This window comes from Mustela lutreola, chromosome X (genome assembly GCF_030435805.1).
Source record: "Mustela lutreola isolate mMusLut2 chromosome X, mMusLut2.pri, whole genome shotgun sequence".
NCBI lineage: Eukaryota > Metazoa > Chordata > Mammalia > Carnivora > Mustelidae > Mustela > Mustela lutreola.
In genome coordinates, this window is record NC_081308.1 from 19,814,646 (window position 1) to 19,840,094 (window position 25,449).

Sequence of the window (25,449 nt, forward strand, 5' to 3'; positions counted from 1 at the left end):
ACAAAGAGACAGCATGAGCAGGGGAGCAGGGGAGGGGGCCAGAGGGAGAGGGAGAAGCAGGCTCCCCCCTGAGCAGACATATTGCTGGATCCCAGGACCCTGGGATCATGACCTGAGCCGAAGGCAGACGCTTAACTGATTGAGCCACCCAGGTGCCCCTGATTTATAAGTATTATTCTATGAAAATAACTTTATAAATAGCAGTTACACCTAGCCCTGGTTGTTTTGTTTTTTTTTAAAGATTTTATTTATTTGACATTGAGAGAGAGCATAAGCAGAGGGAGCGGCAGGCAGAGTAAGAGAGAGAAGCAGGCTCCCCACGGAGCAAGGAGCTGGATTTGGGGCTTGATCCCAGGAATGAGGGATCATGACCTGAGCAGAAAGCAGAAGCTTAACTGACTGAGCCAGCCAGGCGCCCCAACCTAGTCCTAGTTATCTCCAGACTGACCCTATAAATTTCTTAAGCAGCTCCAGCTTAGTGGTTAAGACTATGCGTTCTGGAACCAGGCTATCGAGATTCAAATCCTGGCCCCTCCATTAGCAAGATGAGTTACAGTATCCTCTCGTTGTCTCGCTTGAAAATGGAGTTTACAACACTAACCACAAATAAGATCATTTTGAGGATTAAATGAATAATGCATGTCTTGTAAGCAACTCGTTGCCAGGCTGATGTGATAACCATTCTATAATCTGGCCGCTATATACAGTTTAAGCAAGCTTGATCATCACCTATCATCTTGCTCTTATTAGAGTAACATTAGCCTTGCTCTGCCTACTTGGTTCTCCTGGGTGAGAAGGCCAGACCTGCGGGGAGGGGTCTGCACTTCTCCAGCTCTGCCTGGGAGTGGAAGCATGGCCCTATAGCTAGGGAGTGGTATTTTGAAACTTGCTTGGTCCACATCTAGATTACATCTTCCATCATAAGAGCGTCACTTACACGGAGAATATATTAATGTCCAACTGTTGGAGTCTGAATCACTCTCTCTTTCAGATGGTGCCAAACTCTGACCGAGATGCCAGGTATTAGCCCCCCTCAAGCACCAACACATAGTTAAGCGACAGGCTATAATCTGTCATTTCATCCATCCGCCTTAGGGTCTCTCCAACCATATGGTGAGCCCACCATGGACGGGTCTATGTCTTGTCCTCAGTGAGGCCATGAGGGCAGTGTGGGAAAGGACACGGTCTCTTACCCCAAGAAGCTTGGGTCCAAATCTGGGCTCTGATAGTTTATAGGTAGGTGACCCTTAGCTCCCAAGGCCTTGTGTCCACATTCATAATTGTACCTTCCTTATACAGTCCTTGCAAGGACTGAGTGAGTTACAAGCACATCACAACAGTGCCTAGCATGTAGTGAGAAAAGCGGGAAGAAATCCTTTATTTTATAGCCTAGGTGTTTTTCAAGATGCAGTGAAAGCAGTTAAGTACTTTTTCCCTGTAGATGAAATACTAAAGTTCTGGAGATGGAGGATTATTTTGTGGAAAAAGATATTTACCTGAAACACTACTGATACTGTCAAGGATGTCCTCATCCTCACGGGTGAGCATAAACTCAGCTTCTGCTAATGAATGGGTAGCCACGGAGCTATTTCAGGAGGGAGACAGCACACAAAGAAACACAAGGACAAGATTGGGAGCGGTTAGGGAAGGTGGGAGAAGCAGGACCATAACCCTGAAGACAGCTTATCCAGCAAGGAACCTAACATGTTTAGTTATTTGTAAGAAAACAAAAGTTTCTTAGGACAAGTGGATGTTTTCCCCAAGATTTTCTCAAAATAGAAATTGAGAATGGGATAAGAGATTTGTTTTAACTTACATTTATGAGTAAGCACACCCTTGCTCTGTGGAGACACGTCCCTGGACTGCAGGCACTGGGCAATACTTTTTCATCTGGAATCTTTTTTAATATATTATTTTATTTTATTTTATTTGAAGATTTTATTTATTTGACAGAGATCACAAGTAGGCAGAGAGGCAGGCAGAGAGAGGGGGAAGCAGGCTCCCCGCTGAGCAGAGAGCCTGATGCCAGGCTCAATCCCAGGACCCTGGGATCATGACCTGAGCCGAAGGCAGAGGCTTTAACCCACTGAGCCATCCAGGAGCCCTTCATCTGGAATCTTATCTCCATCTTCTTATGGTCTGTGTTCTGCCCTCTGACCTGTGATAGGGTGACAAGCCACTAAAGTCTTGAGCATTCTGTTTCTCAATCTCTTTATTACGTACTCATCTCTGCCGATGTGACAGGCATTATTCTACTATGACTTTATCATACTGGGAATGTAGCTTAAATTGATAAAGGCTGAACTTACATGAGTTGTGAATAAGATCTAGATTCTGAAGAGGCATTTTTCTTTTCTTTGGTATCCATACTCTCCCCATCCCAGCTGGGATCTAACACAGCACAAGGCACATGGTAAGTCCTCCCTACACAATTGTGTGAATAAATACACACCCTGGGATTTTACTTCAAGGGTGTTTACCCTTTCCTGTTCATCAGTGTGGCAGCTGCCTCAGATGGCCAGTCTTGGACGGAAATGATTAGAAGCAAATAATCAAAGATCACCAATGGTAATTTGACACAAACACTGATTTATTTATAGTCTAGGAAGGGAGTGACACATTATTCAAAGGAAAGTTCACCTATATCTCTCTGTAGTACATTTCAACCATGAACAACATAGCTTTAAATTTCCCAGGTCTGTTATGTGCATATTTTTGAGAAATACCGTACAGTACCGTACATAAATTTTCTCCGCCCAAAAATTTCCATAATATTTTCCATAATAAATTCCATAATATTTTCTTTTCCCCAGCTTACTTTATCGTAAGAACATAGTATTTAATAGATATAAAGACAACATACGTGTTAGCCAAGTGTTCAGGTGATCGGTAAGGCTTCCGGTCAGCAATAGGCTAGTAGGAGTTAAATTTTTAGTGAGACAAGAGATACAGATTTTTGACTTTGCAGGGAGTCAGCGCCCTTAAGCTCACATTGTTCAAGGGTCGGCAGGACCTAGAGGACAAAAGGAAAGAAGTACATCAAATCAGGTGAGATTCGGAGTGCAGGTGCTCGCTGGTGCTCGCTGGTTCCCAAGGCCAAGCGGAAACTCCTCTAAGCCAGTGGTCACTACGCTGGGTCACTTCTAAAACGCGCAGGCCCCATTAACGAGGTTGTCCGCGATGGGTTACCTAAGGCCCTCCCGGGCTCAGCGTCCCTCACACGGCACATCTGACCTTGGCTTGAGGTTGGCCGAAACCTTCCCTGAGCAGGGCCGGGACAGTACGGCGGGGTTGATCGAGAAGGACCCGCCGGTCACCTGCCTCTCCGCTCATCTCTTCGTAAAAGGCGAAAGATTCACACGATCTGAAGAGAAGCCAGAGTATCGCTCATCTTGGGAGCGGCCAGACCTCACTTCCCTTTTCTGTGAGGCCAGAGGCAGGCAAGCATGCGTGTGCACGTAGCAAAGCAAAGTTCAGGGACACAGGCTGCCCTGTACAAATTGTAAGGCGACAACACGTGAGAAGCTCTCCAAGAAATCCTTGCACACCGGCGCTCCCAGCAGCAGGACTGACGACGGCCCACAGGTTTCGCCAGCGAGGGGGATGTGCACGGACGGAGAGCGGGCAGACGCAGGGAGGAACACGCACACCAGCGTGTAAGGCTCCGCCGAGCAAGAAGGAGCGAAGCGCGGCAGGGGTGACACCACACGCGAACCTCGACCACACTGCGCCGAGCGACGGAGGCCGGACATGAGAGGGCACTGCTCTCCGACTCCACCGTCAGCCAGTGTCCAGAACGCGGCCGTCCACGGACGCAGAAAGGAACGGGGGCTTCCAGGGCTGGGGGACAGGACGGCAGCCGGTGCTTCGTGGCCACAGAGGCCGCCCTGGGGGTGAGGCAGCTGCTTGGGAAATACAGCTGGTGATGGCACAGCCGCGTAAATGCAGCGACTGACACCCAGCGGCACCCCTGAGGACGGGTGACTGTCGCTCCCGAGAAGTGCGTCTCCGTACAAAGGAAGGGGAAACAGAAAGAACTTCAGGGCTGTCGTGAGCCGCACCGACACGAGAAAGCAGGAACGGACATGGGGGAGCCGGGATGCTGGACAGCCCAGGGGCCCCAGGAGGGGACAGGCAGAAAGGGGCGTAGGGGTCCCGCTTCAGAATCTGACCAGAGGTCGCCAACACTTGAAAAGCAAACAAATAACACACATTTGCCAATGCGAAGCTCTTCAATGTCTCCAAATAACCAGGAGTTCTAAACCAAGTAAAGGACCAAACAGGGAGAAAGCAAGACATCCCACAGGTGCCTTTTCCAGGCCAGTGACTGCACCTGGACAAGAGGGGCTGGGCTCTGCGGGGGGGCAGCGCGGGCACTGAGTGCAGCCTAGGCGCCGCCACCAAGCAGGGGCGCCCCTGAGCCACTCTGCCCACATCCTCCATATAAGCCTGGCAAGCACATCCTCTCTGGGGAGGTTTCACAGTTTCTTTCAAAACAAATTTGCCAGAATTGCGTTTCATACACGGTGCACAAACCAGCACACACCAAGACCACTCTTCCAAAAGGGGTTTCTGGTATTTAAAAAGTCACTTCAGTACAGACGATGCCCAGGGAAACCATGTGCAAAAGGCTACGCCCTTCCCTTCCCAGGCTACAACACACAGGAAACTTCGGGACCTCATGCCAAGCAAAGGAAGCCAGTCACCGAAGGACAAACACCCCTTCAGGATTCATACAAAGTATCTGAAGCAGTCCAGCTCGGGAAAACAGAAAATAGAAGGCTGGGTTCCTGCGCTGGGGGCGGGGGATGGGGAACGGGGAGCTCTGCTGGTGGGGATAGCTGTGCTTTTGCAAGAGAATAGCCCCAGAACCGCCTTGGGAAACCATGTCCACCTACCCAGCATCAACCAAAGGCACCTTCAAAATGGTTAAGGCGGTACATCTTAGGTCAGGATTTTTAGCTCCCCTAAAAGTTTGGACAACCATCCTCTTCAAGGAGTACCCATGTTAACTGTTGTGCGAGTGCACGTTTACGGTTCTCGAGAAATTATACTTTCTCGGGGGTTTCGACCGAACCCAGTTTGGAGCTGGATCTACTTTAGAACATTAACTAATAAGATGACTGTCTACAAGGATAGCAACAAAGCGACGACTCTAAGCAAAAACAATCCCAGTGTCCTGAGTCGCTGCCTTGTTTCTACGAACCGCTCACGAGCTTGTGCTTCCATAAACAGTCTGGACACCGAAATGTAAAACACAGTCACATCGAGGAAAAGGAAAAAAAAAAAAAAACGACCAAAACCCAGAACCAAAATGAAGTCAAAATTCGGGAGCTGGTTTGGGCCCATGCTCTGGTGTTTTGTACAAAGAGAAAATACGGCAAGACTCAGGATTTGGGAGGGGAAGGCGGGCTTCTGTCTATTTTACCTTTGGCCAGGCTTGTGGGCCGCGGGGCCAGAGGCCGCCCGGCTGTCTGGGCGATGACTGTCGTCATGGCCACAGGGCCCTGCAAGATTCTCAGCCGTGGTCCCTGTGGCTGGGGCGGCCGCAGTGTGTGCGCGGGACGAGGACAGCTCTGCTCTGGGCTTCTCTGGCTTTCCCCAGAGCCCAACGGGGCCGACACCGCCGACACCGCCGCCGCGTGGGGCTGCGGCAGCTCCCCCTCTCCGGCCAGGTTTAGCGCCACAGCCTGCTGAGCAGAGGAGGCCCTTTCTGGACTGGCTGCACCTCCTCCACTTGGACCCTGGGGCCCAGGCCGCTGAGGACCCCCAGTGGAGGCTTGCTGAAGTTGTTCTTGGGAAATCAAGTGATAGAGCCGCCGCTCTGGCTGCCGCGCTGTGTTCAAAAGGAGCGACTCTTGGGGAACCTCCAGGAGAGTTACTGGCCCGAGGCCGGAAGCGTGTTTTAAAAAAAACTGGACGCGGACTGGAGGACTCCGCGCTGCAGCGGGCACCGCACTGGGGGGCCGAGCGCCTGAAGGCAGGCTGCTGGGCTGGATCCCCACAGGAGCCTTGGCCCCAGCCTGAGGGCCCTGCCCCGGGCCAGAGCCCCTCTCCAAAGCCTGCGCTCCGCAACCAGGGCCCGCCACTTGAAGGAGGCTGTGGCCCGCGGAGCTGGCCGTGACCTGGACGGCCGGGCTGCTCTGCGATGAGCCGGCGGCGGACGGGGTGGTTGCAGGCAGCCTGCCGACTCCAGGGCCCTGCTTCCCAGAGGATTTCGGGGACTTGGCCATGACCCGGGTGGCCGGGGCTCTCAGTGAGGAGCTGGCGGTGGGCAAAGTGCCTGCAGGAAACACGCTCACGCGAATCACTTCCACAGAGGATTTCTGGGCCTTGGCCGGGACCCGGGTGGCCGGGGCTCTCACGGACGAGCTGGCCGTGGACACGGGGGCTGCAGGAAGCGTGCCCACTCCGGTCACGCTCACAGAGGACTGCTGGGAGCCGGCCGAGACCCGGCTGGCCGGGCTCCTCTGTGGGGCGCTGGCGGCGGACACGGTGGCTGCGGGAAGCGGGCTCCCTCGATTCACGTCCACGGGGGATTGCTGGGAGGGACTTGGCTTAGGAGCGGGAGCAGGAGATGGAGATTTACGAAAGCTGCTGGCCTCCCATGGAATAAAACTGTTCCCCGACCGGCTCGTGCCTGAGCTCCAGGGAAGTCTGATGCGCAGAGGTGGCCGTCCCACGCCTTCCCCCTGGACTGGAGACCGAACCGACGCCATGTCAGGCTGTTCTGGGTCGTTCCCGGGAGGAAGCCCACTGAGGCCGCCTGAGCCGTGCGACCCGGTGACCGTACAGCTGGCCTTCTGCAGGACGGCCAGCTCTGCCCCCGTGACCACCCCGCCGGCAGCCGTCTTTGATTCCGGCGGGACACTGCCTGAACGGTCATCTGTGCAGGGGTGCGGAGGAGACATCTGTCCCTCCCACCGGTCTTCCTTCCAGGGCCTTCTCGCTCCAGAGGAAGGTGGATTATTCGGCGGCGGCGACTTCGGGAAGGTCAGCTCCGTGCTCTGAGGCTCCTGGCCGGCTTCGCGGCCACACGTACCACCGTCCCTCACCTCCCCGGCTGGCCAGACTCCCGGAGGTGAGACGACCCGTTGGGCGGACCTCCTCCCTCTGGCATATTTCTGCACATCCACTTCCGAAGGCACCGCCAAGTCACACGGTCTCCGCCTCCACGTATCTACGCAGCTCCCCGCCTTAGAAATTTTGAGGTCGTACCACGGACGGTCTTGGCGCTCCCTGCGTTTCCGGCAAGAGGCCCACACTGTCAGCTCAGGAGGAGGGGGACAAGCAGACAGCTCCCGCTGCCGATGCAGAGAGGAGGCAGAGTACCTCCTGAAGCTCCTTTTCATCGGCCCAGTATTCATCTTTTGCTTGTTATAGAGCAGCCTGTTCGCCGTGCAGGCTACTGCTACAGAAGGATCCAGGCACAGGGGCTCAGCGGTGGCCAAGATCAGCTGGCTCTCAAGCGACAGTTTGTCCTCCTGGGTCCATTCCTGGCCATCGCTGGTTATGGACTGCACGTCGCAGGCTAACGTCTGCATGGTCGGGCGCAGGAGAATGTGCCTGCTCTGGTAGCCCGGAGGTTCCCCACCGCTGCACTGCCTGTAGTCTCGCACCTGCGCTATGACGCACCCGCACTGGAAGAGGTTCACCTCCGATTTTTCCAGCACGTCCAGCAGAGCGGGAGGTAGTTCTTCAGCGTCCAGGTATTCGAGCAATTCGCGTTCTTCGTAGGGCAGCCGGACGGTCTCCGAATACGCTCCGTCTTTCCCCTGGAGCATCAGCGAATATCCCCCCTCTCCCCGGTGCAGGTTGACCACTAAACACGGCAACGACTCTCTCCTCACGAGCTTCTCTAGCAAGTTCACGTTGCTTCTTAGCTCCTCCGGAGCCTCAGGCTCTCTCCCACATTCTTCCACATAGATGTCGTAAAGCTTCTCGTAGAGAGATGCTTCCCCACTCGACGAGCCTCTCCTCTTTGGAGGCCTCTGCTGGGCGCCTGCGATGACATAGTCCGCGCGGTCCAAAGCCCTTTCCAGGGCCTGTTGCATCGTGGTGCAAAAGGGGCCCTAAAGACAAGAGAAAACGCAAGCGCCTTGAGGAGCGGGCCGAAAACCCCGGCTTTCACGTCGAGGTAGTGTCCGGCCCGCGCCGCAACTGCCCCGCGGCGCGGTGAGCCAGGAGCCTCAGTTCCCAGTGCAGGGCCGGGAGCCCGCCCCAGGAAAGCAGCACACGACAAACCTGCGATCAGGGGAAAACACCTGCACGTGCCCGAGTCGCCACCGCGGGTCCCGACTCCCTGCACGCGGGGCCGGAAGTGGGCGGGTGGGCGCACCCCTTCCCGCCCTCCCTGCTCTCCCCCCGCCCCCCGTCCCCGCCCCCTGCGGGAACAGCCGCTGGTGCGCATGTGCGCTGTCTGCGGGCCACGGAGGCAGGCCTCAAGCCTGCTCCTGTTGTTGCCTCCGCCCCGGGGCCACGAGGCCCAGGGCCCGCACTCCCGCGGCAGGGCCACCCCTTTGCTTTGCGCCTAAGGCCCAGGGCACGGCGCCGCCGCCGCCGCGCAGGCAACGATCCGAGGAATACGCCCTCCCCGGTCCGGTCCCAGGTCCACGCCAGTTCGCGCAGAAATGCGGCTGTCGCCGAAGCCCTGGAAGCTGGTCCTTTCCTTTCTGGGCCGGCGCTTCCCCCAGAATTGTTCGCTGTTTCCGAGTCTCCTGTCGTGAACAACAGGGCTGCGCCTGGTGCCCGTCACCGCTCGCACACACCCCACAGCGCCCGTGGGCAGTGGCCCCTGCCTGCGCCGGGGGAGGCTCGCTGAATCTGATGCAGGCATCGCCGTTCTTCTCCTGTCTTCAGGGGTCCGCCGGGTGGTGGTCCTGTCGCTGTGCGCAAGACATGCCGTTCTGATCCTTAAGTATTGCCCTGGTACTGCCCCGTGGGTCCCGGAAGCGCGCTTTCCAAGGATGCCGTAGGCCACGCGTCTGTCCCGTCTGGGGGCACAGCTCGGCTTGAGACTATCGGTTTGGAAGGGTGGCCTGCCTGTCGTGGGGCTGAGAGCTAGTGTCCCCGGTGACGGCAGCACATTCCAGCGATCAGTCGGACTTGGAGCCCACAGCCGGGATGCTAAGCTTGGGTCTGGAGGGAGCTGATGGGGACCTGGAGAACCGAGGGGCCCTTGTTGTCCACAGCCTTGGCTGCCTTGAGATGCGCCGGCCCTCTGGGACAGCTTTTTCAAAGGCACCCTTGAGGTCTACGCGAGGCGCAGTGATAATAGCATATGCACAGAATAGTCCCACAGAGGAAAAGAAGCCAAGCCGAGTCGGACAAACTGCCGCATTTCTCACGACTCTAACCCCGGGCTGGCTTTCAACACTGGCAATCGTGCCAGCTGCACGTGTAGTAGATAGGACCGTCAGCCCAGCGAGGATCAAACCCTTTTTGACGGAGAGCTCCTGAGCCACAGATGACCCGGGTTCAGGGAGGGGCAAGAAGGCTTTTCTGCTGGCCACCAGCTGTCTTTGGGCAAGTGGGTACTTGGGGAGCGCCTCCAGGGGGCTTGAGTCCTGTCTAGTTTCTGCCCTCTCTTAGGCGTCCTCCCCTGCCTCTCTCTGTCCTGCCTGCACTTGCCCGAATCGAGGCTGAGGCTCGGACAGGACGGCGAAAGCGCATCATTCCTGGCAGTAACGCCTCGCGAAGAAGAAAGAAGCCCGAGACCTGTGCCGGCCGGCTGCTCCTGGCCTGGGGAGCGGACTCCCAGCTTCCCAGCAGGGCGGCGGAGGGTCGGGACCCGGTGAGGCCGGCGGAGGGTCGGGACCCGGTGAGGCCAGCGACGGGTCCTGGGGCGGCAGGCTGACAGAGAGACGTGCTCTCGGGCGGTCCCGGGCCCTTCGGGGTCGGTGCCCCGGAGACGTCGCCCGCCTCCCCTCGGCCCTGCGCCCGCCTCCTGCCCGGCTCCTCTCTCTCCTCCCTCTCCCACGCGTCTGGGCGCGGGCCGCAGTCCCTGGTCCACCGACGGCCGAACCGCCCCGGGCTCCGGAGTCCCTGGGGACCGACACCGTTTCTCCTCCACCCCACCTCCCCTCCCGTTCGCTCACCGCCTCGAGGGCTCACTCCTTGGCCCCAGGCTGGCGCTGTCGACTGAAGGAATGGTGGGCGCCGCGCTCTAGTTCCCCCAACTGCAGACTCCTCGGGATCTTGCCCAGTAAACACTGTACACCCCTTTCCGAAACGAGGGGGGGTACCCGCAGCCAGGTCTTCCGGCTCTGGTGCCCTGGACGGTGCCAGGATCGCCCACCGGGACGCGGGGTGGGGGCTGCCTGCGCGCTGCGGGCCGTTCTGCCGCAGCCCTGGCGCGGTGTGGTGCGTGCCCTTGCCCTCAGTTGCCAGGACCCAACATGGCCCCAGGTACTGCCAGCTCTCCCTGGCGGGCGGGGTGGGCCGGGGGCAAGGTCGTCCCCTGGCGGAGAACCGCCCCACTGTAGACCGGCTCTGGAAACCAGGAGTGTCATCCAAAGGCCGCCCTTTAGCCGACCACCCCAACCGGGGCACTTGTCACTGGCCAGAGAGAGAGAGAAAGAGAGAAGTGCATCTGCCCGGCTGCGGAGGGATGGCCCGGATCCACGGTGTTGCCCTGGCCATGTCCTCGGCTGGGGTTCCCCATAAGTGCTCCCTGGGAAGAGGATCTGAGGGCAGGCGGTTGACCTGGGAGCTCATCCCCAGAAGCACCCGCAGGGGAAAGGGGGTGACCTGGGGACGAAGACAACAGCAGGCACGTCCGTGAGCAGAGGTCCGCTGTGGACCGCTGGTCCCTGAGGCAAGGGAGCTGCGGCGTGTATCTCTCCACTCCTCTCTCCCTCTCTCCCACTGGCCGAGGACAGCCCTGAAACTGTTCCCTGGCTCTCCAGTTTGCCACTCAGGAGGGCCACCCGTGCTGACGTGGCCACTCGCTACCCTCAGACGGAGAGTCACCGGCGCTGGCACTAGCGCTGCGGCTGCAGGGAGAAGTCCGGCGCCGTGGCGATCCGGGCAGGGCGCCCGCGGCACCCGCTGCACGCGCGATCCGAGCTCAGGGCGAGAAGTGGGCCCTTCCTTCCCGGTGGAGCGGAGAAATGTGTGCTGTCTGGTAGATCTGGCGGTGTGGACGCGGGAAATGCTACCCCGTGTCCGGCTGAAACGGACAGTGGCCTGTGAGGGGCTTGTGTGGGCGCCCGTGAGAGAGTGTCCGCTCTTAAGGCCACCGTGGCCTCCAGCGGAGCTTGTGGCCTGCTCCCTAGCCCCCGCCTGGGGGAACCCCTAGGCCTTCTGGCCGCAGGTGCCCCCGGTCGAGGCTCTCCCCCGGCGGCGCGTGTCCTCCAGCCTGCGTGCGTCAGTGGGCCTGGCCCCGCTTGGTGGGGGGCTGCAGCCGGCCCCTGCACTTGTACTCCCTAATTGCCTGGACTAAACCCCACAAGATGAGGGGGTTTAAGAAAAACCGCTCCGAGTGCACACCGTCCTTGGAGCACTTCAGGCACGTTAATGAGCTCACTGGCTGTTTATCAGGACTCCGATGGCTGCCCTCCCCTACAGCAGCCTGACCTAGTTGCACATGCTGAGAAAACTCACGGCCAGGCTAAGCTATGCTAGTGGGAGAAGAGAGTTCCGTTAATTGCAAGATAATTGAGCTAATTTGCAATTAGCAAACTGGTTTGCTCCATACCCACTGAGGTCCAGGTCTAGATTTTGCCACCTCTCCCCTGTTGCGGCTCATTAGAGGGACCAGCCAGAGAACAGGGACTCCAGGGAGCAAGTGAAGGTGACGCTACCTTGCTTGTTGGCCTCATCTCTGGTCGACCCCCCCCCCCCATCACTGGCCCTGAGTCTGATGTGTCTTTCCTGTGTTCAGGCCCCAAGACACAGTAGAGCAAATCTCTGGGGGAGATGCTGTAGCTCTGGGAGATCATGTGACTGAAGGCCCCTCCCACAGCCCATTCCAAAGATGGAAAGGCAGACCTTATCCAGAAGCACTAGGTGATCAGGCATGGGGTGGGGGTGGCGGTGTGGGGGGGTGGTTATGAAGGTGGAGGTGAGAAGTGTGATAGGCCATGGAGGGTGGGGTGGGGGGGTTCCGGTTAAACCAAGGGAGCAGGGTTCTGCCCTAACGCTTCTACAAGGACGTGCACACATGGGCCTAGGAGAAGATTCTGGAGCCTAACTAAAGTTTGGTCAAGAATAGAATTTCCATCTGTCAACTTTTAATTTTGAATGTGTTCCTTATCACTGTGACATAGGGTAAGATATACTAGTCAAAGAAGTGAATTGATTTAATTGCAAGATCAATAACCCTAATTTGCAACAGTATACCGGTTTGTTCATGCTCACTGAGGTCATGCATGAATGTTTTTTATTAAGTATAATATACAGAGAATAAAATTTTCATATTTGAGTGTACAGACCTGTTAGTTTTGAAAAAATGTGGTCCATTGTGCAATCACCACAGCAATCAATGTATAGAATTTTCCATCATGCAAAAAAAAAAATTCCCTCATTTATATTTGACATGGAATCTTTCAGGACCCAGTGGTCATACCACTTTGTCTGAATTACTATAGTTATATAACGATGTTTGAATCAAGAAGTGATAAAGTTCTGAATTTGTTCTTTTGCAAAATATTTTGGGCTACCTCACTCCTCCTATCTTTTCGTGTACATTTTAGAATCATTTTGTGAATTCCTACAGGTTGGGGGCCTAACCCCTACTTCCACTAATTATCTCTGCCCTTGAGGAAGTCACTTACCTCTTTTGTGCCTCTAGTGTTTCATTTATAAAGTAGAATGATGTTGTTGACGATATTTTGAAGTTTAAGTGGGACATTCTGTATATCCCATGTTCATAGAATGCCTGGCCCATAGTGAGCCCTCATGAAATGTCAGCCATGTTTTTCTTTACCACCACCCTTCTGAGTGCCTTAGCACCCTTTTCTTTTCTTTCTTGGGGACAGGGGGGAAGTAATGAACAGTTTGAGGAGGAATAGTAACTTGTTTAGCACACTAAGTGGTGCCATGATGAGGGCAATGGGCTAGCATGGGGTGAGGTTGGGGACAATAAACAGGTGACAGGTGACTGTAGAGCCCTAGTGGCAGCTGATGAGGTCAGTGTTAGTCAAGCTTGCAAGGAAATACTTGAGTTATTTCTCAGATTGGTTGAGTGAGACTTGAGAAGTAATTTGTTATAGGAGTTGAAAATAAGGAAAGAGTTGAATTTGGCTTGGAGTGGCTCACTTGAAGAGATTGAGTGACTTCTGGTGACTTATATGGTATCATACATAATTCACAATGTTTTCATGTATCATGATTGTAGGAAGTTGGGGACTAGTGCTGTTTTTCAGACTGTAAACTGTCCTAACAGCAGGGACTGCTATTTTTGCCCACTACCACTTACCCAGGGCGTAGCACAATGCCTTGCATATAACTAGGTACTTGTAACAGACAGAATAATGGTCCCCCAAAGATGCTCACATCCTAATCTTTGGAACCAATAAGTATGTTCGTTTCCAGTGCAAAGGGGACTTTACAGGTAGGATTAAGCTATGGAGCTTGAGTTGAGATTATCCTTATTTTTCTGAATAGGTCTAATATAATGACAAGGGTTCTCACATGGGAAGGAGGGAAGCAGGAAAGTCAGAGAGAGAGAGAGAGGGAGATCACGGAAGTTGCCTTGCTGCGGACCTTGAAGACGGAGGAAAGGGCCATGAGCCAAGGAACACAGGTGACCTCTGGAAGCTGGAAAAGGCAATGAAACAGATTCTCTCTAGAGTCTCCAAAAAGTAACACAGCCTTGTCAACACCTTGATTTTTGCATAGCGAGATCAGTTTCCAACTGCTGTCTTCCAGAACATTAAGATTATAAATCTGTGTCGTTTTAAGCCACTATGTTTGGGGTAATATTTTATAGCAATGCTAGAAAAGGAGTACTTGTTTTATGGGATGGATGGTGTTAAGAATTTGTGAAGACCTGTCTTCCACAGCCACAAGTTTGCTGAATCTAAATTTGCAGCACTCCATACCTCTCTAACAAAGCCTGGTTGTCTGGTAGCTGGGATTGAGGGGGAAGAAAGGTGCAGGCAAAATGTGAATGCAGCCTTTCCCAGAACATTGGATGTCATCCTTCTTTAATTCTATAAAATGTTTTGTTTCCAAAATCTCAAATCTCAGAAAAAAATAAGGGGTTTAGGCCAGAGGGGAACTGGCAGTGTATTTGCACAGAAAATGACCAGGCCAAACAGCCTAGGGAAATGGAACATTCTCCCAACCCCACCCCCAGACCTTGGGGGAAAATGAGAAGTTAGTAGTCTCCACCGCCTCCATCCAATCATCAGTGCCCTGGAAGAAGCATGAGCAAAATATGCCTTTTGATTTGGAAAGACAAGCCTTATCTTACACTGAAACTAGAACATGCTACCTAGAAGCCTTTGGGCTTCCTAACATTTATATGAAAAGTGGCAGATAATCAAGCAAGGACTTTTGGAATCAGATTCTGCTTCCCTCCTCTTCCATTTCTAATTCTTCCCAAGAATTTCTTATTTAGATGTGGCTTACTGTTCATTAGAATCTCAATTACCAGATCCTCACAACACTAGAAGGAGGAAAATTAAGAAGAAAAAGAATGGGCCCCAAATGTATTCACATCCAAGTAACTTTAATGAAAACAACATTTGGGGTCAGGATCCAGAAGCAAAGCAAGATCAATGTCATCATTCAAAGATTCAGTTTTATCTGTTGTACCATACCTGTTGAGGTTAAAAAGCAGACTCATGCTCAGGTGTCTGGGTGGCTCAGTGGGTTAAGCTTCTGCCTTTGGCTCATGTCATGATCCCAGGGTCCCCGCATCGGGTTCTCTGCTCAGCAGGGACCTGTTTTCTTCGCTCTCTCTCTCTCTCTCTGCCTGCCTCCCTACTTACTTCTGATCTCTGTCTGTCAAATAAATAAATTAAATCTTTTTAAAAAAAGCAGACTCATGCTACCACTTAGAAAGGTTTCCAAGGACAAGGGCTAAAACTGAAAATTCTATCATTATCCACAACACTTTAATACCTAAACCAGACCATAGACTGTGTGGGTTTTCAAGAATTACCAAATGTAGCTCAGAAAATGAAAACTGTGTTTGGTGCCCAGAAAAATAAAATTATATTCATATCTGTTAATGTGTGTGTATAACAATTTTATATATAAAGCTCTAAAATATTATATGTAAATATTATTTAGCTATTATATATGAATATATAAGATATATAAACATACATGGTAAATATAGAGATATAAGGGTGAATAGTAGGCCTCAGTGCATATATAATTTTTTTAAAAGATTTTGTTTATTTATTTGACAGAGGTCACAAGTAGGCAGAGAGGCAGGCAGAGAGAGAGGGGGGAAGCAGGCTCCCTGCTGAGCAGAGAGCCTGATGTGGGGCTCGATCCCAGGACTCTGGGATCATGACCTGAGCCGAAGGCAGAGGCTTAACTCACTGAGCCACCCAGGTGCCCCAGTGCATATATAATTTTAATTTTTATGACATTTAAAAAAAAAGATTTTATTTATTTATTTATTTGTCAGAGAGAGAGAGAACACAAGCAGGCAGAGCAGCAGGCAGAAGCAGGCTCCCCACCAAGCAGGGAGCCTAATGCAGGACTTGATCCCAGGACCCTGGGATCATGACCTGAGCCGAAGGCAGCAGCCCAACCAACTGAGCCACCCAGGCATCCCTTTTATGACATTTTAATAGTTGTATAACATATTCCTATATTAAAATTACATGTATATTTAAACTCACTATTTTACATTACCTAAAGAAGTTCCTATAGACAAAGTACCTCTCCTTTAGTCATCCTACATTTTGAAAAGAGTAAAAACTTAAAATATTTTTAAAAGAAAAAATTTGTGTCATCAGATCCATTTTAATAAGGCTGACTAATGTTACTAAGTATATAACACTGTCTAATACCAAATTACAGTCAAAATGCATTACTAAGAAAAGATGATAACCCCAACTATAATTTTAGTTTTATGAGATATAAAAGCTGGATATGACTCCTGGCCTACATTTTTCTGGGAATATCGTTCATTATCTGTTCATCTGTCTCAGAGAGTCAATGCCTTGTGCCATTGCCATTTTGATAACAATCTGCTCCTTACAAGGCTAAGGTATGAAGGTGTCATCTCTTATAAAAACCTCTCACATCCTGTGTAACCCAAGTGCTAGTTTTCCCTACTTCCCTCAAAAGGGCCTTTTTTCTTTTATTTTTTAAAGAATGGGGGATTTGTCATCTGTCTGCTCCAGAGTCACCCACTTGGTACCTCCTTTTCTGCTTTGTGAGCTCCTGCTCTGGGCCACTGCCTGTGGCCACGTTTTCCTCCATGTGACAATGCTGTCCTGGATCAGGGGAGGGTGATAAGGGGTAGGTCACACTCCCTGTAGAGACCTGCCCTTGATTCCCTGACAACAGCAGGTGAGAACGTGTTTTAAGACTTTACTGACCAGCTGGGGATAACTTCATGGCATTACAAGGTAGAAAATACTTGTTAACTGGTGCTAAATAGGACTCCTCTCATGGTCCAGAGGGCATTAAACACTTCATTGAGGGGAGTGGGGTCCTTTTGAGGGTACATCCCAGTTCTCAGCCCTTCTTTCAAGCCCATTCTGGGCTATCCCTTCCAGAGAGAACACGAGAGTCCCCGTCTTCAAATACGGTCAGCTATCATTCCCCAGTAGCAAAACTCCACCAGCCACCCTCAAGGTCAGTGCTGTGCTAGGCTCGGTCATGTTCTGCGGTGGACACTCTGAGCCCCACCCAAGTCGGCTGGGATCCTGTCAACTGTTCCTCCACCCTTCTCCCCTGGCTTCTGTGTGGTTTTGCTTCTAATGGCCTCTACCAGAGACTCTTTTTGGAAGACGACTCTTAGGTTATTGGAACAAGTTTGAAGAGCCAGAAAGAAGCAGGGGTAGACAAGGACAGGAGTGTGAAAGCCCAGCTCCCTGGCCTTGCATTGGGACAATCTCTGAGGCATAACTCACACTCCAGAGTTCCCCCGTCAGGTTAGGCTGAGGCTGGGTGGGCCGGAGGTCACGCCTTTGGCTTCCTCTCCTTTCCTGTTCTGCATCCACCACCCCTTGAAAGGTCTCCCTGGAAGCACATACTTCAAAAAGCCACTTGTATATGCATCCTTATTTCAGGGGCTTCTTCTAGAGAACAGACCTAACGTACCGCTCCACCCATTTTCAGGTATAGTCCAAGGCTCTAGGATTCGCCAGCGATACATTTCCAAAGTCCAGCCAAATGGCCAGGCGACTCTGGTGTGATATGTCAAATCTTTTCAGTTATCTTTCCATCAGAGCTGGATGAAACTGTGCTCCTTTACTACTTCAGTCCCCAGTGGGTAAATTCTGGGCAAAATAAACATCTGTCCTAAGAACAAAAGAAAAATTCTTAGCAATAGTAGATTTAAATTGCTTATAGAGGACAAACTTTCCCAAAGCTAATGCAACTTGCAAAGAGGTGCTCTACTCAAAATTAGATTATTTAAGTAGGCCAAGCTGACTCTATTCCCTTCATCGACCTCCTGCCCAGATACCGGTGGTACATAGGAAATGTGTGGAGAAAATAAGCCCATTACATGCCCCATGGAAGAAGGAGCCATCTACCCTGAGGACCATTTTTCGTAGTGCAAAGACTCAGTGGGGGCTTCAAAATGAACAATTCTCTTTTGTCTGGTCCAGTGGTTCTCAAAATGTGGTGTCAGGACCAGTGGCATCAACCGTATCAGGCAACTGGTTAGAAACGCAGATGCCCTGCACCCCACCTCAGACCTATGGAATTAGAAGCTCTGGGGCAGGAGGGGTGCCTAGGGATTTGTGTTTAACAAGCTCTCCAGGGACTCTGATGGACGCTTCAAGTTGAGAACCACTGCTTTGGTCAAATCAGGCATTTACTCTCTTTAATCCTTGTAAATGTTTTTTTCACATTTTCAGAGAGCTAGGATGACTGGCTCTTACCAAGGGGTTTCAATTCTTGACACAATCATCTGTGTCAAAGAGAAAGGGTGAGCAGATCTGAGCAACTCTGTGAACTAGGAAGCCTCCACAGCATGTGACTGTTGAATCTACCATTATTCCCTGGTCCGGAAGTCATGGACATGGTCATCTGTGATGTGCTAGAGTATGATGAATGAAGTCAGCAGAAACCAGTGATCTCCATGAATGATTTTGTAAAATGGAAACAGAGCAAGTTTCTCTGCTTTAGATTGTGTGGTACAGCCTAATGTCAAGATGAGCGCTTGTCCAGTGCGCTCTCCCAACATGAGCCTGCTGGTCCCGCTAGTGTACGTACTATCGTGGCAGTTTATTTACTCTGGTTTTTGTCCCCGTACTGGAAGGCTCCCAAAGATGGAGCTTGTTTCTCGTCCACTTCTGTATCTCTAATGATTCTTCCACACTTAGGTGACCAATGTTTTTATTTTTCCTTAGATTCTACAGATAAGTGAGATCATGTAGTATTTATCTTTCTCTGTCTGACTTATTACATTTAGCATAATGCCTTCAAGTTCCATGCATACTGTTGGATTCCCTCATTTCTTACTGCTGAGTAATAGTCCATCGTATGTACATACCACAAGTTTGTTATCCATTCATTCACTGAGGGACAAGAAAGGTTTATAATCGGAATCTTAATTGATTTTGCCTCATAAAGGAGCAGTGTGTGGCAGCTTTTTCAGGCCTCAGAAAAAACATTTCATCATTAAAATCTATTATGTTACTGAAGGAATTTATACTATTTCCTGGGCTCTCAAACCCTTGGTGAAGCTTCAGCTCGTGGTAGGAGGGCAAGTTTTTGAAGGAAGGTCTGTGAAGACTGAAGAGTGAGAGTGGAAAGGGGCTGGGAGAGCAGAGAAAATATGAGAAAGGTGGGCCTGTGATGGGGGCAGGGCCCTCTAGACCTCTGCCAAGCAAGCACATCGGGGACAGGGAGACAGAGAATGCTGTAAGGTTTGTTTAGAAATGAGCTTTAAGGGGAGCCTGGGTGGCTCAGTGGGTTGAAACCTCTGCCTTCGGCTCAGGTCATGATCTCAGGGTCCTGGGATCGAGTCCCGCATCGGGCTCTCTGCTCGGCGAGGAGCCTGCTTCCTTCTCTCTCTGCCTAGGTGTGATTTCTCTCTGTCAAATAAATAAAATATTTTTAAAAAAAGAAATGAGTTTAAAGTTAAAGACCATTTATTTTAAGAGGCAGAAATGTAAAACTATCATTTAAATCACCTTCTAGGAGTGGAAGCATGCAACTACATTATAAGCAGAAAAAAGTAAAACACATTGAAGGAAACCATAATGTGCCACCTCAAAATATGCCGCCTTGATATAACGATTGTTTTGAGCTGAAGGCAGTTAAGAAACTGCAAAAGAAGAAAGAGTTCTCCTCCCTACAACTACCTATAATTAGGGCATAAATTTCCCTTTGTGGAAGTGTTTCCTCTCCTCTCTCCCATTCTATAGGAGGAAAAAAACTTTACCACTGGAGACAGAAAGTCAGCCTTCGCGTGGATCAGCAAAACAAATCTTACCAAATCTGTCCTTCATGTATTACCCCATATAGTTACCATCCCACATATTCACTGCTCCTAGAAGCCCAAACTTCTTTTCTTTTGTGTTGTCCCTTTTCCACAAATACATTGGTTTTATTGTTGTTGTTAAAATGCTGCATAATGGGGCATCTGGGTGGCTCAGTCTGTTCAGCGTCTGCCTTTGGCTCAGGTCATGATCCTGGGTGCTGTGATAGAGTTCACATCAGGCTCCCTGCTCAGCAGGAAGCCTGCTTCTCCCTCGGCCTGCCATTTCCCCTGCTTGTGCTCTTTCTCTCTCTGACAAAGAAATAAATAAAATCTTTAAAAATTTAAAAAAAAAATGAAATGCTTTTTAAGTCTGTGGGTCTAACTGCCTCCCTGGGGTCTTCACTTCTTTGTCTGTGAAGCCACCGTGTGCATATGTAATAAAACTTTTCTCCTGTTAATCTCTTCTGCCCCTTTAATTAACGGGCACAAGACACTGAATCTAAGAGATTAGAGGAAAAGTCTCTTCTACCTTACCATATTATCTTGAGTCCTAGAGAAATAGATTTTCTTCAAATGTGGAGAAAAACACCACCAAGTTCCCCCACACACACAACTTCTGGATTCTGTCTTCCTTTCCTTTTGTGCATGTGTTCATCTTGGTTCTTTCCTTGATTTTTTTCAGTCACTGACATCTACATGATTTAGATCATCTTGGGCTTCCTTATAGACAACCTTTGGAGTAAATGATGATAAAAGAAATATGAAGACTTTGAGACATAGTACTAAGTTGAGTTTACTGCTGAACATGACAGAAAAAAAATGACTGAATATGGCAGGGATTAGGTCCTGTGAGACAGAGTCCTCAAACTGTCAGACAGAGTCCTCAAATAATTCAAAGATAATTGAAGTAGTGAGGATTTACTCACATTTAGAAACTACACAAGGGAAAGCAGCCTACATGAAGACTCTCTCAAAAAAAAAAAAAAAAAGCAAGGGCGGGATTTACAAAAGCAAAGCTGGAAATTTTCATGAAGACTGATCAAACAAGACCTCCTAGGTTTTGAGTTCAAGATTAGTTCATTGTAATGTAGATCATCAAGAACCGTTACTGAAGCCTCACTGTGGTTGTGGTTTTTAGCAACTGTGTTTACCCATCAAGTCTGTAGGGTGACCTCCAGGTAATGGATTTGAGTCAGAGCCTGCCAAGAGTCAGTTTTATCATCAAGACATTTTCCTTGTACCAGTTTTCCATTAAGTGGTGGATCAGTTCATTTTAGGTGGGCCACACATGCTCTGTGACAACTGTTCATACTCTCCCAGCTCAGGGTCTACAAACCTGAAATACTAAAGGCCGGTTTTGTTGTTTTGAACAAAAACATTTCCAAAATTACAAGTTGATGACAACAGAGATTTTGAAATATATATGTATATATTTTATATGTACATATGTGTACATGAGCTCTGTGCCTATTGAGGGGCTTGAGCCAGCCAGGCAACCCATGTGACAGAGAATCTTTCTTTGACCAAACTTTTTAGGCTCCAGAATCTTCTCCTAGGCCCATGTGTGCACGTCCTTGTAGAAGCCGGTTTGGGCCAGAACCCTGCTGCCTCGGTTTAACCAGAACCTCCCCACTCCACCCTCCATGCCCCATCACATTTCTCATCCTCCACCACCGCCCCCCTCCCCCTGGCCATGCATGATCACCCTGGCCTGTCTTCAGCAGAGAAACCTGTTGGCTCGGTTTAGCCAGGATCTCCCACATCCCTGATGATGCCTCTTAGTAATCTTCTACCCACGGACTCCCTCCCACCGGTTCCTTGGCTTTGAACTCCCATATGCCCATGCTGCACTCAGAGTTGAACACAATCTCTACACCGACCCTGTATGGGAAATCCCACTGCAGTGGTCCCTCTCCCTATGGTGGTGCTTCTGGATAAGGTCTGCCTTTCCATCTTTGGAATGGGCTGTGGGAGGGGCCTTCAGTCACATGATCTCCCAGAGCTACAGCATCTCCCCCAGAGATTTGCTCTACTGTGTCTTGGGGCCTGAACACAGGAAAGACACATCAGACTCAGGGCCAGTGATGGGGGGGGGGGGTCGACCAGAGATGAGGCCAACAAGCAAGGTAGCGTCACCTTCACTTGCTCCCTGGAGTCCCTGTTCTCTGGCTGGTCCCTCTAATGAGCCGCAACAGGGGAGAGGTGGCAAAATCTAGACCTGGACCTCAGTGGGTATGGAGCAAACCAGTTTGCTAATTGCAAATTAGCTCAATTATCTTGCAATTAACGGAACTCTCTTCTCCCACTAGCATAGCTTAGCCTGGCCGTGAGTTTTCTCAGCATGTGCAACTAGGTCAGGCTGCTGTAGGGGAGGGCAGCCATCGGAGTCCTGATAAACAGCCAGTGAGCTCATTAACGTGCCTGAAGTGCTCCAAGGACGGTGTGCACTCGGAGCGGTTTTTCTTAAACCCCCTCATCTTGTGGGGTTTAGTCCAGGCAATTAGGGAGTACAAGTGCAGGGGCCGGCTGCAGCCCCCCACCAAGCGGGGCCAGGCCCACTGACGCACGCAGGCTGGAGGACACGCGCCGCCGGGGGAGAGCCTCGACCGGGGGCACCTGCGGCCAGAAGGCCTAGGGGTTCCCCCAGGCGGGGGCTAGGGAGCAGGCCACAAGCTCCGCTGGAGGCCACGGTGGCCTTAAGAGCGGACACTCTCTCACGGGCGCCCACACAAGCCCCTCACAGGCCACTGTCCGTTTCAGCCGGACACGGGGTAGCATTTCCCGCGTCCACACCGCCAGATCTACCAGACAGCACACATTTCTCCGCTCCACCGGGAAGGAAGGGCCCACTTCTCGCCCTGAGCTCGGATCGCGCGTGCAGCGGGTGCCGCGGGCGCCCTGCCCGGATCGCCACGGCGCCGGACTTCTCCCTGCAGCCGCAGCGCTAGTGCCAGCGCCGGTGACTCTCCGTCTGAGGGTAGCGAGTGGCCACGTCAGCACGGGTGGCCCTCCTGAGTGGCAAACTGGAGAGCCAGGGAACAGTTTCAGGGCTGTCCTCGGCCAGTGGGAGAGAGGGAGAGAGGAGTGGAGAGATACACGCCGCAGCTCCCTTGCCTCAGGGACCAGCGGTCCACAGCGGACCTCTGCTCACGGACGTGCCTGCTGTTGTCTTCGTCCCCAGGTCACCCCCTTTCCCCTGCGGGTGCTTCTGGGGATGAGCTCCCAGGTCAACCGCCTGCCCTCAGATCCTCTTCCCAGGGAGCACTTATGGGGAACCCCAGCCGAGGACATGGCCAGGGCAACACCGTGGATCCGGGCCATCCCTCCGCAGCCGGGCAGATGCACTTCTCTCTTTCTCTCTCTCTCTGGCCAGTGACAAGTGCCCCGGTTGGGGTGGTCGGCTAAAGGGCGGCCTTTGGATGACACTCCTGGTTTCCAGAGCCGGTCTACAGTGGGGCGGTTCTCCGCCAGGGGACGACCTTGCCCCCCGCCCACCCCGCCCGCCAGGGAGAGCTGGCAGTACCTGGGGCCATGTTGGGTCCTGGCAACTGAGGGCAAGGGCACGCACCACACCGCGCCAGGGCTGCGGCAGAACGGCCCGCAGCGCGCAGGCAGCCCCCACCCCGCGTCCCGGTGGGCGATCCTGGCACCGTCCAGGGCACCAGAGCCGGAAGACCTGGCTGCGGGTACCCCCCCTCGTTTCGGAAAGGGGTGTACAGTGTTTACTGGGCAAGATCCCGAGGAGTCTGCAGTTGGGGGAACTAGAGCGCGGCGCCCACCATTCCTTCAGTCGACAGCGCCAGCCTGGGGCCAAGGAGTGAGCCCTCGAGGCGGTGAGCGAACGGGAGGGGAGGTGGGGTGGAGGAGAAACGGTGTCGGTCCCCAGGGACTCCGGAGCCCGGGGCGGTTCGGCCGTCGGTGGACCAGGGACTGCGGCCCGCGCCCAGACGCGTGGGAGAGGGAGGAGAGAGAGGAGCCGGGCAGGAGGCGGGCGCAGGGCCGAGGGGAGGCGGGCGACGTCTCCGGGGCACCGACCCCGAAGGGCCCGGGACCGCCCGAGAGCACGTCTCTCTGTCAGCCTGCCGCCCCAGGACCCGTCGCTGGCCTCACCGGGTCCCGACCCTCCGCCGGCCTCACCGGGTCCCGACCCTCCGCCGCCCTGCTGGGAAGCTGGGAGTCCGCTCCCCAGGCCAGGAGCAGCCGGCCGGCACAGGTCTCGGGCTTCTTTCTTCTTCGCGAGGCGTTACTGCCAGGAATGATGCGCTTTCGCCGTCCTGTCCGAGCCTCAGCCTCGATTCGGGCAAGTGCAGGCAGGACAGAGAGAGGCAGGGGAGGACGCCTAAGAGAGGGCAGAAACTAGACAGGACTCAAGCCCCCTGGAGGCGCTCCCCAAGTACCCACTTGCCCAAAGACAGCTGGTGGCCAGCAGAAAAGCCTTCTTGCCCCTCCCTGAACCCGGGTCATCTGTGGCTCAGGAGCTCTCCGTCAAAAAGGGTTTGATCCTCGCTGGGCTGACGGTCCTATCTACTACACGTGCAGCTGGCACGATTGCCAGTGTTGAAAGCCAGCCCGGGGTTAGAGTCGTGAGAAATGCGGCAGTTTGTCCGACTCGGCTTGGCTTCTTTTCCTCTGTGGGACTATTCTGTGCATATGCTATTATCACTGCGCCTCGCGTAGACCTCAAGGGTGCCTTTGAAAAAGCTGTCCCAGAGGGCCGGCGCATCTCAAGGCAGCCAAGGCTGTGGACAACAAGGGCCCCTCGGTTCTCCAGGTCCCCATCAGCTCCCTCCAGACCCAAGCTTAGCATCCCGGCTGTGGGCTCCAAGTCCGACTGATCGCTGGAATGTGCTGCCGTCACCGGGGACACTAGCTCTCAGCCCCACGACAGGCAGGCCACCCTTCCAAACCGATAGTCTCAAGCCGAGCTGTGCCCCCAGACGGGACAGACGCGTGGCCTACGGCATCCTTGGAAAGCGCGCTTCCGGGACCCACGGGGCAGTACCAGGGCAATACTTAAGGATCAGAACGGCATGTCTTGCGCACAGCGACAGGACCACCACCCGGCGGACCCCTGAAGACAGGAGAAGAACGGCGATGCCTGCATCAGATTCAGCGAGCCTCCCCCGGCGCAGGCAGGGGCCACTGCCCACGGGCGCTGTGGGGTGTGTGCGAGCGGTGACGGGCACCAGGCGCAGCCCTGTTGTTCACGACAGGAGACTCGGAAACAGCGAACAATTCTGGGGGAAGCGCCGGCCCAGAAAGGAAAGGACCAGCTTCCAGGGCTTCGGCGACAGCCGCATTTCTGCGCGAACTGGCGTGGACCTGGGACCGGACCGGGGAGGGCGTATTCCTCGGATCGTTGCCTGCGCGGCGGCGGCGGCGCCGTGCCCTGGGCCTTAGGCGCAAAGCAAAGGGGTGGCCCTGCCGCGGGAGTGCGGGCCCTGGGCCTCGTGGCCCCGGGGCGGAGGCAACAACAGGAGCAGGCTTGAGGCCTGCCTCCGTGGCCCGCAGACAGCGCACATGCGCACCAGCGGCTGTTCCCGCAGGGGGCGGGGACGGGGGGCGGGGGGAGAGCAGGGAGGGCGGGAAGGGGTGCGCCCACCCGCCCACTTCCGGCCCCGCGTGCAGGGAGTCGGGACCCGCGGTGGCGACTCGGGCACGTGCAGGTGTTTTCCCCTGATCGCAGGTTTGTCGTGTGCTGCTTTCCTGGGGCGGGCTCCCGGCCCTGCACTGGGAACTGAGGCTCCTGGCTCACCGCGCCGCGGGGCAGTTGCGGCGCGGGCCGGACACTACCTCGACGTGAAAGCCGGGGTTTTCGGCCCGCTCCTCAAGGCGCTTGCGTTTTCTCTTGTCTTTAGGGCCCCTTTTGCACCACG

At 53.2% G+C, this 25,449-nt stretch overlaps 1 protein-coding gene across 1 annotated transcript; it reads right to left on the minus strand.

The window, feature by feature from the left end:
* Positions 1-3,473: 3,473 nt before the first annotated feature.
* LOC131822134 (transcription factor SPT20 homolog) lies at positions 3,474-8,054 on the minus strand. The gene is made up of 3 exons (XM_059158522.1): positions 6,453-8,054; positions 5,429-6,125; positions 3,474-4,102 (listed from the first exon to the last, which is right to left on the minus strand). Exons 1-3 carry the CDS (start codon positions 8,052-8,054, stop codon positions 3,474-3,476), a joined length of 2,928 nt encoding a protein of 975 aa, XP_059014505.1.
* Positions 8,055-25,449: the final 17,395 nt, after the last annotated feature.